The sequence below is a fragment of the Aspergillus nomiae genome, assembly GCF_001204775.2.
Source record: "Aspergillus nomiae NRRL 13137 chromosome Unknown contig00195, whole genome shotgun sequence".
NCBI classification, from domain to species: Eukaryota; Fungi; Ascomycota; class Eurotiomycetes; order Eurotiales; family Aspergillaceae; genus Aspergillus; species Aspergillus nomiae.
In genome coordinates this window covers 23,388-36,256 of record NW_015378250.1, presented here as the reverse complement: position 1 = coordinate 36,256, position 12,869 = coordinate 23,388, and the positions used below count along the sequence as shown (strand labels likewise).

The 12,869-nt window shown below is 51.3% G+C and overlaps 5 protein-coding genes across 5 annotated transcripts; 3 read left to right on the top strand and 2 right to left on the bottom strand.

Annotated features, from left to right (window-relative positions):
* Positions 1-527: 527 nt before the first annotated feature.
* On the bottom strand, positions 528-1,284 carry ANOM_006127 (uncharacterized protein; the record flags this gene model as incomplete). The annotated part of the gene is made up of 3 exons (XM_015551384.1): positions 528-647; positions 713-1,035; positions 1,089-1,284. 3 exons carry the CDS (start codon positions 1,282-1,284, stop codon positions 528-530), a joined length of 639 nt encoding a protein of 212 aa, XP_015405582.1.
* Positions 1,285-1,586: 302 nt separating this feature from the next.
* On the top strand, positions 1,587-2,684 carry ANOM_006126 (Zn(II)2Cys6 transcription factor domain-containing protein; the record flags this gene model as incomplete). The annotated part of the gene is made up of 1 exon (XM_015551383.1): positions 1,587-2,684. One exon carries the CDS (start codon positions 1,587-1,589, stop codon positions 2,682-2,684), a length of 1,098 nt encoding a protein of 365 aa, XP_015405581.1.
* Positions 2,685-4,542: 1,858 nt separating this feature from the next.
* ANOM_006125 (uncharacterized protein) lies at positions 4,543-6,777 on the top strand (the record flags this gene model as incomplete). Its single annotated transcript, XM_015551382.1, has 1 exon — positions 4,543-6,777. One exon carries the CDS (start codon positions 4,543-4,545, stop codon positions 6,775-6,777), a length of 2,235 nt encoding a protein of 744 aa, XP_015405584.1.
* Positions 6,778-7,032: 255 nt separating this feature from the next.
* ANOM_006124 (putative zinc metallopeptidase) lies at positions 7,033-8,490 on the top strand (the record flags this gene model as incomplete). The annotated part of the gene is made up of 1 exon (XM_015551381.1): positions 7,033-8,490. One exon carries the CDS (start codon positions 7,033-7,035, stop codon positions 8,488-8,490), a length of 1,458 nt encoding a protein of 485 aa, XP_015405583.1.
* Positions 8,491-8,832: 342 nt separating this feature from the next.
* ANOM_006123 (uncharacterized protein) lies at positions 8,833-12,674 on the bottom strand (the record flags this gene model as incomplete). The annotated part of the gene is made up of 7 exons (XM_015551380.1): positions 8,833-10,634; positions 11,060-11,224; positions 11,282-11,575; positions 11,629-12,133; positions 12,192-12,315; positions 12,388-12,419; positions 12,495-12,674. The coding sequence occupies 7 exons, from the start codon at positions 12,672-12,674 to the stop codon at positions 8,833-8,835; spliced, it is 3,102 nt and encodes a 1,033-aa protein (XP_015405578.1).
* Positions 12,675-12,869: the final 195 nt, after the last annotated feature.

Genomic DNA, 12,869 nt, shown 5'->3' with positions numbered 1-12,869 from the left:
ACAAGGACCTCAGATTTAGACCTACGACCTCTTATATTTGCAATAACTATTCCCAATGTTTCAGACTAAGTCTTGCGCTTCCTTCATTGGCTCTAGACCTATGTTGTGTAGTACTAAATATCGCCATGTCTTCCCCTTGCTGACAGGGCACAGGAGCTTCCAGGCTCTAGCTTATATGTCTGACTCGCTCTAATCTAATTTTTGATCAGATTACTTGGAGTTATAACTGTGTAATAAGTATATAACTATATATATAATGTGTTATTTCATAGATATCTATTATTTGACAACTGTCTCTCTGATACTTCTATTACTTGAATATAGTATTGTTCTATACTACTCCAGAGTCCCAGAAACAGGGCTCTATTACACTGTAGTATTATATCGCACACTAGAAGCATAGTATTTGATTGTAGATTATTGTAGATACTGCCAAACATGAGCAAAACAAGAGTGAAGATATGATATATAGAAGATGATTAAGATGCTGCCGATGTATAGACTAGTTCCACTTCATCAAGTGTACTTCACAGCGGTGGTAGTTCCATTGCAGCGATATCGACGGTAATATGATTGACGTCTCCCAGGGACTGTAGTATGTTGAGCGCTTCTGTGTACTCGGAGTCTTGGATTGCCTGAGACCGAGTCTGTTCAATGTAAGCAAAGTTCTCTGGTGCAGTAGATCAAAGGAATAAACATAGCTCGGTCTTACCTCTGTGTCATGCCATCCTATAATACCGGCAACGACATCATTCTCAAGATTGGAACTTGGTCCGTACGTGATGGAAGCCTTCCCACTAAGAAAGCGAGAGATCCGTTCCCATGCCTGTGTTGATATCTCGACATTCTCAGGGGTCGAGATACTCAAGCGAATGATCTCAACAACGGAGGCGGAAGCTGCCTTTCTCGGGCTGATGTTGGTTTCAAAGAGTTGTAGCATCGGCGGCCCATTCACCAGATGCTTGATTGAAGCAGCAAAGCTGCCGAATTGGTCGGACTTGATGAAGGCATGGAAGCATTCCGCTTTAACCCACTCTATAACCAAATCAATCCAAAACCTTTCCAGATGGTAAGCCAAGCACACTCACCGAATAGAAGAAACTCTCTGTGAGCATTTCTCACATCTTCTCCGTTTTCAGTGAGGAGAAAGCCGCGATAGGCATTAAGCAAGCCAGGATTAGGGTGTGTCAATCTTTTACTGATTATGGGCCAGTCTTGCTCGATTTCTCTGAGCGAGTCTGGATCAGTCTTGATCGCTGGGAAAATAAGTTCAGTGATGGCCATTGTAGTGGAAGAGATGTTTCTTGTTGGCATGTACCAAGGATCCTTCAGACTCAGGGCAACAACGCCCTTTTATGTACGTTCACCACATCCCATATTTCACGACAAAATCTCATGTCGCCTGCGGACTTGACTAATACAATCCATGATCCCATAAGCCTGCGGATTGAAGCACCCAATACCAATGGGCAGCCCTGCGGACTTCGCGGTGGGGGCAGCGGACTTTGCTGCGGAGTTTGGTCCTCAACCGCGATTTTATGCGTCATCGTTCCTGTCAACCTCACAATTACCCAAGACTCGAAGAAATGCCCCGCACATTACCTTCTAATCGTTCTCGGCAGAAGTCCTGCATCGCATGCGCTGTAGGGAAGCGGCGCTGCGACCGCCAAACTCCGCAGTGCTCACGGTGTCTCGCCCGAGGGCTGGAATGCATCTACATCAGAGAACAGCAAAGACGGCAGTCTCCCAGACTTCTACCGTCGTCATCATCACCACCCTTAGTGGATGATATTCCTGCAGTCTTTCTGTCAGATGACTTCACTCTATTCACTGATACGGACTTGATGGCCTCGTGGCTTACATCTAGCCCTCCTTTACTCGCTGTCCCAACATTGCTCCCAGCTGGCTATTTCCCAGAGACCTCAGCTATCGACAAATGGTCCACGAAGCAGCTTCTACAAAGCATCAAGAGCTATCCGCGGATGTTTGCTCGCTCCCGGAAAGCTCCATTCATCCACCATCGCTTATACGACGTATACCTCCCCGAAGCAATCCAAGATGCCTTCACCGTGTCCGTGTCCTATTATAACAGAACACCAGAAACAGAAGACACGATATTCCGTATCCTGGAAGCCAAAACGGCCAATCTGTTGAACCAGCATCACCCAGAAAACACCCTCGAAGAGTTTCTCGCGGCAGTACAGGCCCTACTGATATTCCACATCATCCAGCTTTTCGACGGCGACATCCGCCAGCGCTCTCTAGCGGAACAGAATATGGATACGCTGCGAGCCTGGACCATGCGGTTGCAAGTTCGTGCCAGCGAGCTAGGCCCCGCACCTACATGGCGGGAATGGATCCTTGCGGAGAGTGTTCGCAGAACTGTTATCGTTTCTATACTGATTGAAGGGCTGTACTCCGTACTGAAGGTGGGGCATTGTACGATTGTTCGTGCATTGAGTGTCCTGCCCTTCACTTCTGGGGCTGCTCTGTGGGATGTGACTACGGATGCTTCGTGGCTGGCCCAGTCGCATCGCTTGGGCTCCGACACAGTTCTTTATGGAGACTTTGCAAGGGCTTTTGAGAACGGGAGGGTCTTGGGGAAGTTGGACGCGTTTGAAAAAACATTGCTTGCTCCTTGTTTGGGTGAGAGATATAGGGAAATACTGAAGCTGGAGGATTGATGATGTGCCACATTATCCTCGCAATTGCAAATAGCCTCACAACTCTTTCAAAACAACTAAATCCTATATTTGATACTAATGCTCAACGATAATAATGATTCGATTGGGCCATGTCGCTGGTGATAAGCCCTCCCCAGCCATAGCGCTACGTGCTCTGTCTCAGAGATTATCTAGACCCCTTAGGAAGATGTCATTAGGATTTCTTCCAGGTGGCACTTGACCCACTGGTTCAAAGGCCTGGCGCTGCCAGGTGAGTGTTTGAGCGGGGGCTCCAATATCGTCTGGAATAGAGACCACTGATTAGCCGCTTTCTAAGCAATAAAGCTATCAGAAGGATTTATAATAATTAACCAATACTTACTAGACAGACAGGGGGTATCCCAGGACGATGTAGTTCGAGAAAGCCAGCCACCTGGTTGTTTTTTCGGATGTTCCATTTAACCAGAAGCACCGCATTTACATGGGGTGCTCCCTAATTGATCCACAGTTCCTTGTCTTACAGGAGTTTTGGCCATGACTCAGTATAGCCTACTTCTACTGTACTCATAGGCATAGGTGCTCCTGTTAAGACAATCGCAGTATCGGGTTCTTTGTACATGTTGTTCCATGGTACTGGAAAGTTATCATAACCTATATCTGTCATCAGTATATCTCAGTCATAGAGAGTATCGACTTTCGTACGTCTGGACCCGTAAACTTAAATATCCCGCAGCTCAGTAGAAGTAAAGAAGCTGTTATCTAAGCTGCAGGTTCTGACTTCATCTCCAGCCCAGTCGTGCACAGCTTCATGGGCGGCGGATGGCATGTTTATCGACAATATTTGAACGATAGGGTCAAATGAGATAGCTATACTCCTCCTCTCCATATTTCCGTCTTCACATAGGCTTATTGCCACTAAGTGGCCCGTTTTGGGGGACATACCCCCAAGTTCAAAGTAAGAAGGTCCGTTTGTATCTAGTATTCTCTTCTTTAAAGTATAAAATAACTTCTGGGCAGTGGCGAGTGGTTTAAGAGATTTGGGGGCAATTAAAGAGACACTATCCATTGTAGAGAGCTCGCTGGACGGACTTCCTGGGGACATAATCAAGTAGATGAATAAAAGTAGAAAGTATAGAATAACGAAGATAAGCTAAGTGATCAAAGCGAGTAAGACTGTGAATTTGTTAGGTGAGGGTTCCATCGGAATAACCATATCTAGTCCTAGTAGTAGGGCTACGATATAATGACCTAAGTTTCCAGAACCAGAACCCTAAGAGACGTCAACCAGATTACCGTCTGCAATAATAACACCACCTATATGAAGTATAATGTATATCATCATGGGACGCTTCAGCGAAAACCAGTTGCAAGGCCAACATGGCCGAAGACTCTTGTCTCCGTACATTCTGTTCCGAGACTGAGATTTTAGAGATGTTCTGATATAATACAAAGCAACAAAAAACTAAACCTACCCTATAAAAACTCTCCTTGCAGATCGCTAAGCAAGTCCCTGGGAGGGGCAGGTTCTGATGTACGTAAATGATGTGAGGACTGCTTCTTTCCTTCTTGAGGGCGAGTTCTTTCCAGTTGTAGTTTCCAATGCTGACCATGGCGAAGATCGTACCTTCCTTCCAGCGTGTCTCTCGCCCGGCCACTGAATTGGACTTCCCCCATCAATTGATTGCTTTACCTCTTTACAATCTCCCACACACCACCATATTCATTACTGAACCATCAGATATCCTCTCTCTATCCTTAACACTCATTGATTATCACCCTCTGTTATCTTTTACTCACACCGCACGGTGCTTTGGAGCTGTCTAGACTAATCCAGTTGACTCCATCCAACACAATACCTCTTCTCCACCAATTCCACAAGATGGATCCTGGACCTTCGCAACCTCGAATGCCCAAAAGCCTTTGCCAGGCAGACCAAGGGTCTTCAGAGTCTCAAATGCTCCAAGGAACACTTGATCCTCCCGAGCAGTCAGAGCAAGGGCCGTTGCAGTCTCGAATGCTCGAAGAAACATTTGATTCTCCTGAGCAGCCGGAGGAAGGACCCTTGCGGCTTCAAGTGTCCACAGAAGCACTTGACCCTGTCCAGCAGATGTTCACATGGCTACACGCCGAGAGATGGACTATATCACTGCCTGAAAGGAACCAAAGCATGCCGCCTGCTCTGAGGGCAACCCAAAACATTGATCGACTCTGCTCAACATGCCAAGCCTTTCCCTGGGCATCTCTCTGGAAGCAAATGCACCGTGGGAAAGGCAGCTGGCTACCGAGGCACCAACGACGTCGACTCAGTACAATGTATAGCCACCTCAAGTCGGCATACGAAGGCTGTCATCTATGCGCTTTGATATGCGTTGCCATGTTTAGCCGTGGAGAGAGGACAGTGCACATACCTCGATGGCAAGAATATCACCTGAGCTTCGACAAGGCGAGCACCGAATGGAAAAGTAGAATCGAGTCAGCGCAAAAGAGATGGGACCTCGACCAGTTAGACGCAATCACCTACGTATCACACCGTATGGAAGCTGGCAGATGGGTGCTTTTGCTCGGAGCCCCAGGCTGCGAACCTGCTAAGCTTTCAGTCTCCTTTGCACAACGCGCAGAAAATCCTCTGCCACCTACGGTTCGCTCTGAAGGGCGTACGAGTGATTTTGCCAGGCATTGGATCTCGATATGTGATCAATCACACTTGTCCTGCAGACGCACTGGTTGCGTACTCCCAACCAGGGTCATTCAACTCCGGGTAATCCAGGAAGCGTTGAAAGCCAGGCTACTTGTTACAAGCGGGGAAGAGGCCCGCTACGCTGCTCTCAGTCATCGCTGGTCTTCTTCAACCTCCTTAAGACTCACCACACAAAACCTGGAACTCCTAAAGAAGGAGATCAATCTTTCTGAGCTATCACGCACATTTCGTGAAGCATTTGAAATCGCCATCGGAATTGGACTCCAGTATATCTGGATTGACGCCCTTTGTATCCTCCAGGATGATGACCACGACTGGGCCAAGGAATCTGCAAAGATGGGCGATGTTTACCGACACGCCGATATCACTATCAACGCCTTTACATCAGCAAATGGCATCGGACAATGCACTACGGCGTACGTACCTACTAATCTGGTGGATTATGCATGCCGGGTCGAGGGACAAATGTATGTCCATGAGGAGGATGGGGGACTCGCTGATGTTTACGAGCTCGAAGGCGTCACTCAAACACGGGGTTGGATTTACCAAGAGGAGCAGCTCTCCCGACGACGCCTGTACTGTGGACAACACCATTTGGTCTGGAAGTGTGCGGAAATGTGGGCGAGAAACGACAGGCCCTTTGGATTTTCCGGGGAAGAATTTGACAAGCCCTTGATGTCCGGCTACCCATGCTCGAATTCGAAGCTGACTTTACGTCAATGGCGTCAGATGGTGCAAACCTATACCAGACGCACCTTGACGTACGCTGCAGAGGACAAGCTTCCAGCTATCTCCGGGTTGGCCGCCGTCTTCGAAGAAGGTTTCCCAGGCCATCATCTCGGACCTTATCTCGGAGGAATATGGAGATGCGATATATACCGTGGCCTCCTCTGGTACCGTGTGGGTAACTCTATCGGCCCCGATGGACGCATTGATGGGCCGTCCTGGTCTTGGGCCTCGTGGGACGGTCCGATTGATTTTGAATTCGAAGACGACGATGCCAGTTGGTCGGCAAGAATGACATGGCCACCTCAAAGAACTTACCCATGCAAGGTGCGAGAGGCATCAACGACCTTGGAGGATCCGGTGAACAAGTACGGTCGAGTGTTGTCGGGCCGAATCGTCATCAAAGGAAGGGTGCTCATGAACGCAGGGCGGTTGAACGAACAATCCAGAAACACAAATCCAGCGGATCCAGCGATCCACCTGGACTCTGATGCTACCTTCCCCGAGGATAGCATCTTACTCCCCATCACCCATCGATCAGGGCTCCTTCTGAGGGGCGATCCGAGGACCACCACGGATGCGACGCCGGTCTTCCGGCGGATCGGATTGTGTGTACGCCCGGAACGACATGAAGATTTCGACTGGTTGCGTGCCCCACGCTGGCAGATCATGGAGCTGGCGCTTGAATAGCGCCCTTGATAAACAGGTATGGAGAAGATAAGGAGCATGAAACAGATAACTCAAGTGCCGGAGACCTCCGCTGCCGGAATACTTTGCCGTATGTATTCATAGTCTACTAGCAATGGATGCGATTATTCATATTCATATGATTGGGTTTGCCTGCTTCCCCGCAGCGCCCGTCATGTATCTGATCGCAAACTGGTTTCTATAGAAGTAGAGTAGAGCCCTACTATCTCGATCGACCGTCCCCAAACTACATGCAAGATGTCGCCACCGCAGCTCTCCCCCGAAATCCAAACTATTTCCAACGTCCGTCTATACTCCCACAGTTCAAATCCAACAACATACGACCTCACCGTCTCTAGCGAACACTCCCTCAGCTCCATAGTCCCCCACTCTCAATCGAACGCCTCCCCTAACACATCTTATCCTCCTCTGGCCCTGCCGGCCCTCACCCACCCCCACATCCACCTCGACAAAGCCTACATCCTCAACTCCACCACCATCCACCCCCAGACAGGCTCCTTCCAAGAAGCCCTGAGTCTAACCACCCAAGCCAAATCCACCTTCACCGAGCCCGACCTCCACCGCCGCGGCGAATGGCTCTTATCCGAATCCCTCCTCAACGGCGTAACCGCCCTGCGCGCCTTCATCGAGATCGACACCACCGTCCAGCATAAGTGCCTCACCACCGGCATCCAACTCAAACACTCCTGGCGCAACCACTGCCACATCCAGCTCGTAGCATTCGCCCAAGACCCGCTCTTCTCCGGCCCACACGCCCAAGCCAACCGCGACCTCATGCACTGCGCCTTGACAGACCACGGGGCCCACCTGGATGTCATCGGCGTCACGCCCTACGTAGAAGCCGATCTAGAGACAGCCAAACAAAGCATCAAATGGGCCATCACCACCGCCTGGCAAACGCACAAACATGTCGATTTCCACCTCGACTACCACCTCGATCCCACCAAGGGCGCCTTGGTCTGGTTCGTCCTGCAATGTTTACGGGACGTAGGGTGGACCAAATCCCGGTCTAACAAGAGGGTCATGTTAGGCCATTGCACACGATTCACCCTGTTCAGGGACGATGAATGGGAACGACTAACCACGGAGATTGGGACCGGTGACCATGCTTTACCCGTTAGTCTTGTGGGTCTGCCCACCAGTGATTTGTATATGGCTTCGCCTCCCCTCTCGTCTTCTTGCTGTGTTTCTCCTCCTTCTTCCCCTATTTCTGGTTCTTGTTCTTCTGGTTCTTGTTGTACTTCAAAGCACGGCGATACAGTCCGCGGCACGTTACGAGTCCCCGAGCTGATCAGACGATATGGTCTCGACGTCGTCCTGGGGGTGAACAACGTCGGCAACGCATTCACACCGTGGGGATCTGTCGATCCACTCGGATTAGCCTGTTTGGCGGTTGGTATGTACCAGGCCGGGACGGTGGAGGACGCCGAGATATTGTATGAGTGTGTTTCGACGCGCGCTAGGGCTGCCATGGGGTTGGACGAGGATACTACTGGGCTGTGTATTCGGAGGCCGGATTTACTGTTGTTTTTTGATGTGGATGAGTCCGGTGGTGGGGTTGTGAGGCCGCGCAGGAGCGTGGCTGAGGTGGTTTGGGATCCGCCGGCTCGCATGGCGAGGGCGGTGGTTTCTGGGGGGAAGTTGGTGCGTACGAGGGGACGGTTGTGGGATGAGAGTGCGTTTGGGTTTGTGTAGGTGGTGTTTATGTTCATGTTTACTTGTTGGTGTTTGTGTGTAGTGGGGTTTATAGTTGGACTTGGCTTGGTGTGTTGACTTATTGTGAAAGAGGTGTAGAATGTGATGCTTCGTATTATTATCATACTTCTACTAGGCCATAAATGTCATCATAAATCTAATGGAATATGGCATGCAACCTAAACCCCCGGGGTAATCCGTCAAACGATTCGCAAAATTCATAACCTGACTCCAAAACCGATACGATAACCCAGACCAACCAACTCCTGCTCTCGGAACTAGGAGCACAATCACGATACTATACACCCGAAGGTAAGATGGACGAAAGAGCCCAAGAAACAATCACGAACCCCAGATAGGCGCGACTTCGTTCGCCTGCGCTCGAGCCCGTGCCGGCCCGTGTAATGCGTAGCTGAACGTGCGACATGAGACGTCTTCCCACATGATATCCACGTCGTCGGCTTTCGTCGACAGACGGAATCCGTTCCCGGCACGCGGGTACAGGCGATGCTCTGAGAATTCATACTCGGACTCTTCGGACAGGTCGTGCTGTGTTTGGTGGGCTGAAGAGGGGGTTGGCAGGAACTCGGGAGTGACGCCTGACTTGTGCTGGGCCATGTCTACACCATCAGTTAGAGCGTGGTTTATCGAGTTAGTGATCGTTGGGGTATTCGAGGATGTTGAGGATGGAGTAGGCACTGCCAAAGTGTTTGGCTTGAACGAGAATTTCGACTGCAGAGTCTTTAGGTTCTTAGGAAACATGGGTACTGCCGGGTGCTGGTCTGATAAAGTGACTAGCAGTTCGACAAGAGTCGCATGCGACAAGCCGGATAGAAAGCCCCGTCGCTCGTCTGCCGAGAAGCCCTCCCCTCCTACTTCCGTCTTGGGCAGTATTAGTGGTGCATGCACGGGAGGGCCGAACGACGGGCCCGTGAGGCTAGGATTGCTCCTGACAACCGTCGGTTGCATGATGGTGATCGGCACGGGCTTGCATTCCCGACAGACCCATGGTCTTTGCTTCATGGTGACCGTGACCACCTGCGGCTCAATAGGAGGATCATGGCACAGCTGATGCCAGGGCCCGTGGCACTCATAGCAGAAGACAATAGCGTTGCTCTGCGGGCTATGTCCCCTCTGACAGTGGATACAACTGATGATGCCGTCCTTCGGCTTGCGATACACCCGCTTACGTTTCCGGGCGGCTGCGACCTGCCGTTGAGTGTTATCCGATGTATCCAGCGAGTTACTGCTGTCCTTGGCAACCGTCGGGGATGCGGACGGAGGTACGTATAAAGAAGGACGATTGACCTGCCGGCCAGACTTAGTTTGTGTCGCCGTCGGCGCAACGTCAGATTCATCGGAGCTCGAGTCTCCCGCTCGGATGATGTCTTCTCCATCACTGTCGTTACCACGCCGGCGCTTCTTGCGCTTGGTGCCATTGGTGGTACTCCTTCGTTGGCGTGGGCCAACGGCTGCTCTCTTGCGCTTAGCGGATGGGGGTGAATCTTTAGCCGCCGGGGCTATAGGCTGGGGGTGTGAAGGCAGTGGTGGTGGCAGTGAATCTTGCGGTGGTGCTGGTACCCCTATTGAAGGCGGCCCGGCGGGTTTGGGTGCTATGTTGACAAGCCTTGTTGGCTTGTCATGGCTACCCTGGGGAAGTGGAGGTGTATATGTATGTGTAGATGGAGATGTAGTGGGAGGAGCAGTAACAGGAGCCTGTTGAGCAACCGCAGGGGTTGTCATATGACTCGAGTACACGAACGGAGCGGTTGGTAGCTCTATGATAGTAGAAGAGGCCTTCATGGTGCCTGATGGTTGGATGCGTGGATGACTCCAGCCTGGATGGAGGGATGGAGGGTTCCACGTCACGAACTTAGTCCCATTCCTCTGCGTCTCCCCTTTCCGATGGCCAGTGACCCGAGCCACGAGTTCTGTGGTCGCGGGGGACAACTTCGGGATATGTACTTTACTCGAGATTGCGCTCGGTGGGCGGCTAGGTTTCAATGAGGGCGACAGGGAAGGCGAGACCCGCTCGAGGGTGGGAGCCGATGTCTGCCAGCCCGAGGAGGTTCCGTGGGCTGGTGGCGCTGGCTCTATAGACGCCGGCGTGGGAAGAACCCCATGTTGCTGTGACATTAGCCCCCCTGCCCTGGCCAGTGGGACACAATTACACCGTGGACTTTCGGGGTGAATGGGTCTAACCACACGAATTATGAGTATCGATTATCCTGACCGGCGCAGAATTCGCGTTGCGACGGACCCAAAGATTGAAACTTATATACCGTCACGTGACGCGACCCCCCGCCTGGAAAGCGAGGTTCATCCCTTCAAGAATGCGTGTCGAGCATGCTTTCAGGCAGGCCGTTTCATTCACTCGTTGCGATCTCTATGTACAAAAGGTGCTACGGGTGCCAGAGCTCTGCAGGCCTCACCGCTGCAGTGAAGCCCTTGCACATGCTACTCGCGTGTTCGATGCATATCACGGCTCTTAACGTCTAGCCGATGGCCAACCAGTCGCCTCTTTATGACACTACACCATCTTGCTTCAACCGAGCAATATCATCCTTACCATATTCGAGAATCTCCCCGAGAATCTCATCCGTGTGTTGGCCAAGGGTTGGGGGCGGCGTCCGCACGCCAGGAGTGGCATGGGAATACTTAATCGGGGTGTTGACTAGCTTGATGGGACCGCATGCTGGATGATCGACTTCGGTAACCATCCCACGCGCTTGGACTGCACCATTGATCTTAGTAACAGCTGTGACAATGTATCATGTGGATGGGAACGTACCGTGAGAATGGTTGAGGGTCCCTTGAATATCGTTGACGGCGGCATATGGCATCCCGCTGCCTTCTAAGATCTCCAGCCATTCTTGTGTGGTCTTTTGTTTGACCTTCTCTTCGATGAGGCCGTCGATCTCCCCTCGGTGCTTGACACGGTCACTGTTGGTTACAAACCGGGGATCGGTCTTCCACTCGGGATGTCCTAGACGGTCGCACAACACACCGAACAGTCTGTCGTTCCCGCCCCCGAAGAGAATGTCTCCATCCAGCGTCTGATAACTCCGGTAAGGAACAATGGAAGCTTTGAAAGTCGTCAGAACCCGCAACTCTTTCTCTCAACACTTCAGTACTCACGATGCGCGGTGCCCCATCTCCCAGTATCCTTCTCCCCACTGATCAACGCCGAGCTAGCAATATTCGCCAGGGTTGCGACCTGACAATCGCTCAGGCAAGCATCGATATGTTGGCCCTTACCCGTCCTCATGCGAGCCAGCAGAGCCGCCATGATTGCGTTAGATGTGTACAACCCAGTCGTCAGATCCGTAACCGCCACGCCAACCTTCACCGGATCCCCATCCCTGGCCCCAGTGATATGCATCAAGCCCATCTCCGCCTCGACCATGACATCGTATCCAGCCCGGTTACTGTACGGCCCCGTCTGCCCGTATCCGGTGATACTCGCGTAGATCAGCTTAGGGTTAATCTCTCGCAGAGTTTCGTAGTCCATGTTATATTTCTTCAGACTTCCGGGGAGGTAGTTCTCAACGAGCACGTCGCATTCTTTCGCAAGACGGTGCAGGATCTCCACGCCTGACTTGTGTTGAAACGACAGTCCCAAAGACTTCTTGTTGCGGTTGACCTGTTCTCCGGTCCATGTCAACAGAGTACAGGATCTGGAGACGGGCGATGGACCTTACACCTAGATAATATGCGCTTTCGCCGGGGCCTTGTCGCGACTCATCCTGATATTTGGCGTATGGCGGACCCCAGGCGCGAGTATCATCGCCCCGCACCGGGTGTTCAATCTTAATAACATCTGCTCTATTCCGGGGCGTCCAGTCAGCCATTACCCACCTGAACTGAAGTCAACACCGGTAACAATAACACACATACCCTAAATCTCCAAGGATCTGCGTACAGTATGGCTATATCATGGTCAGCACCAGTGCCCCAACAATAATATAGAAATAATATAGAGAACCAGGATCAGAAATACGCACACCAGCCAGAACCCTTGTCATATCAAGCACGCGAACGCCCTTCAAGGGCAGCGTGTCGTCTGCCGGGGTACTGGAGTATGTACGCCATGGAGCTGCGCTGCGGCGGAGAACAGAGCTCGACCAGCGGAGAGCTGACCGGCGGGCGAGAACAGTCTGGTGCAATTTCAACGTGACGCTCATTGTCGTTCAATTGACGCGGTACATGTGGATTGCAAGAAGAAAAATAAATGAATCAGATCCAAGTCATGTACAGTTGGGGTCGTCACGCATGTATATCATGTACTCTCCAGGGCCGCGACCGGAGCGCGATAGATTGATTTATGTTCCTGTCATTTCATTCGGGTACTTCGCCGATAGCTTAACTTGGACGCCAAA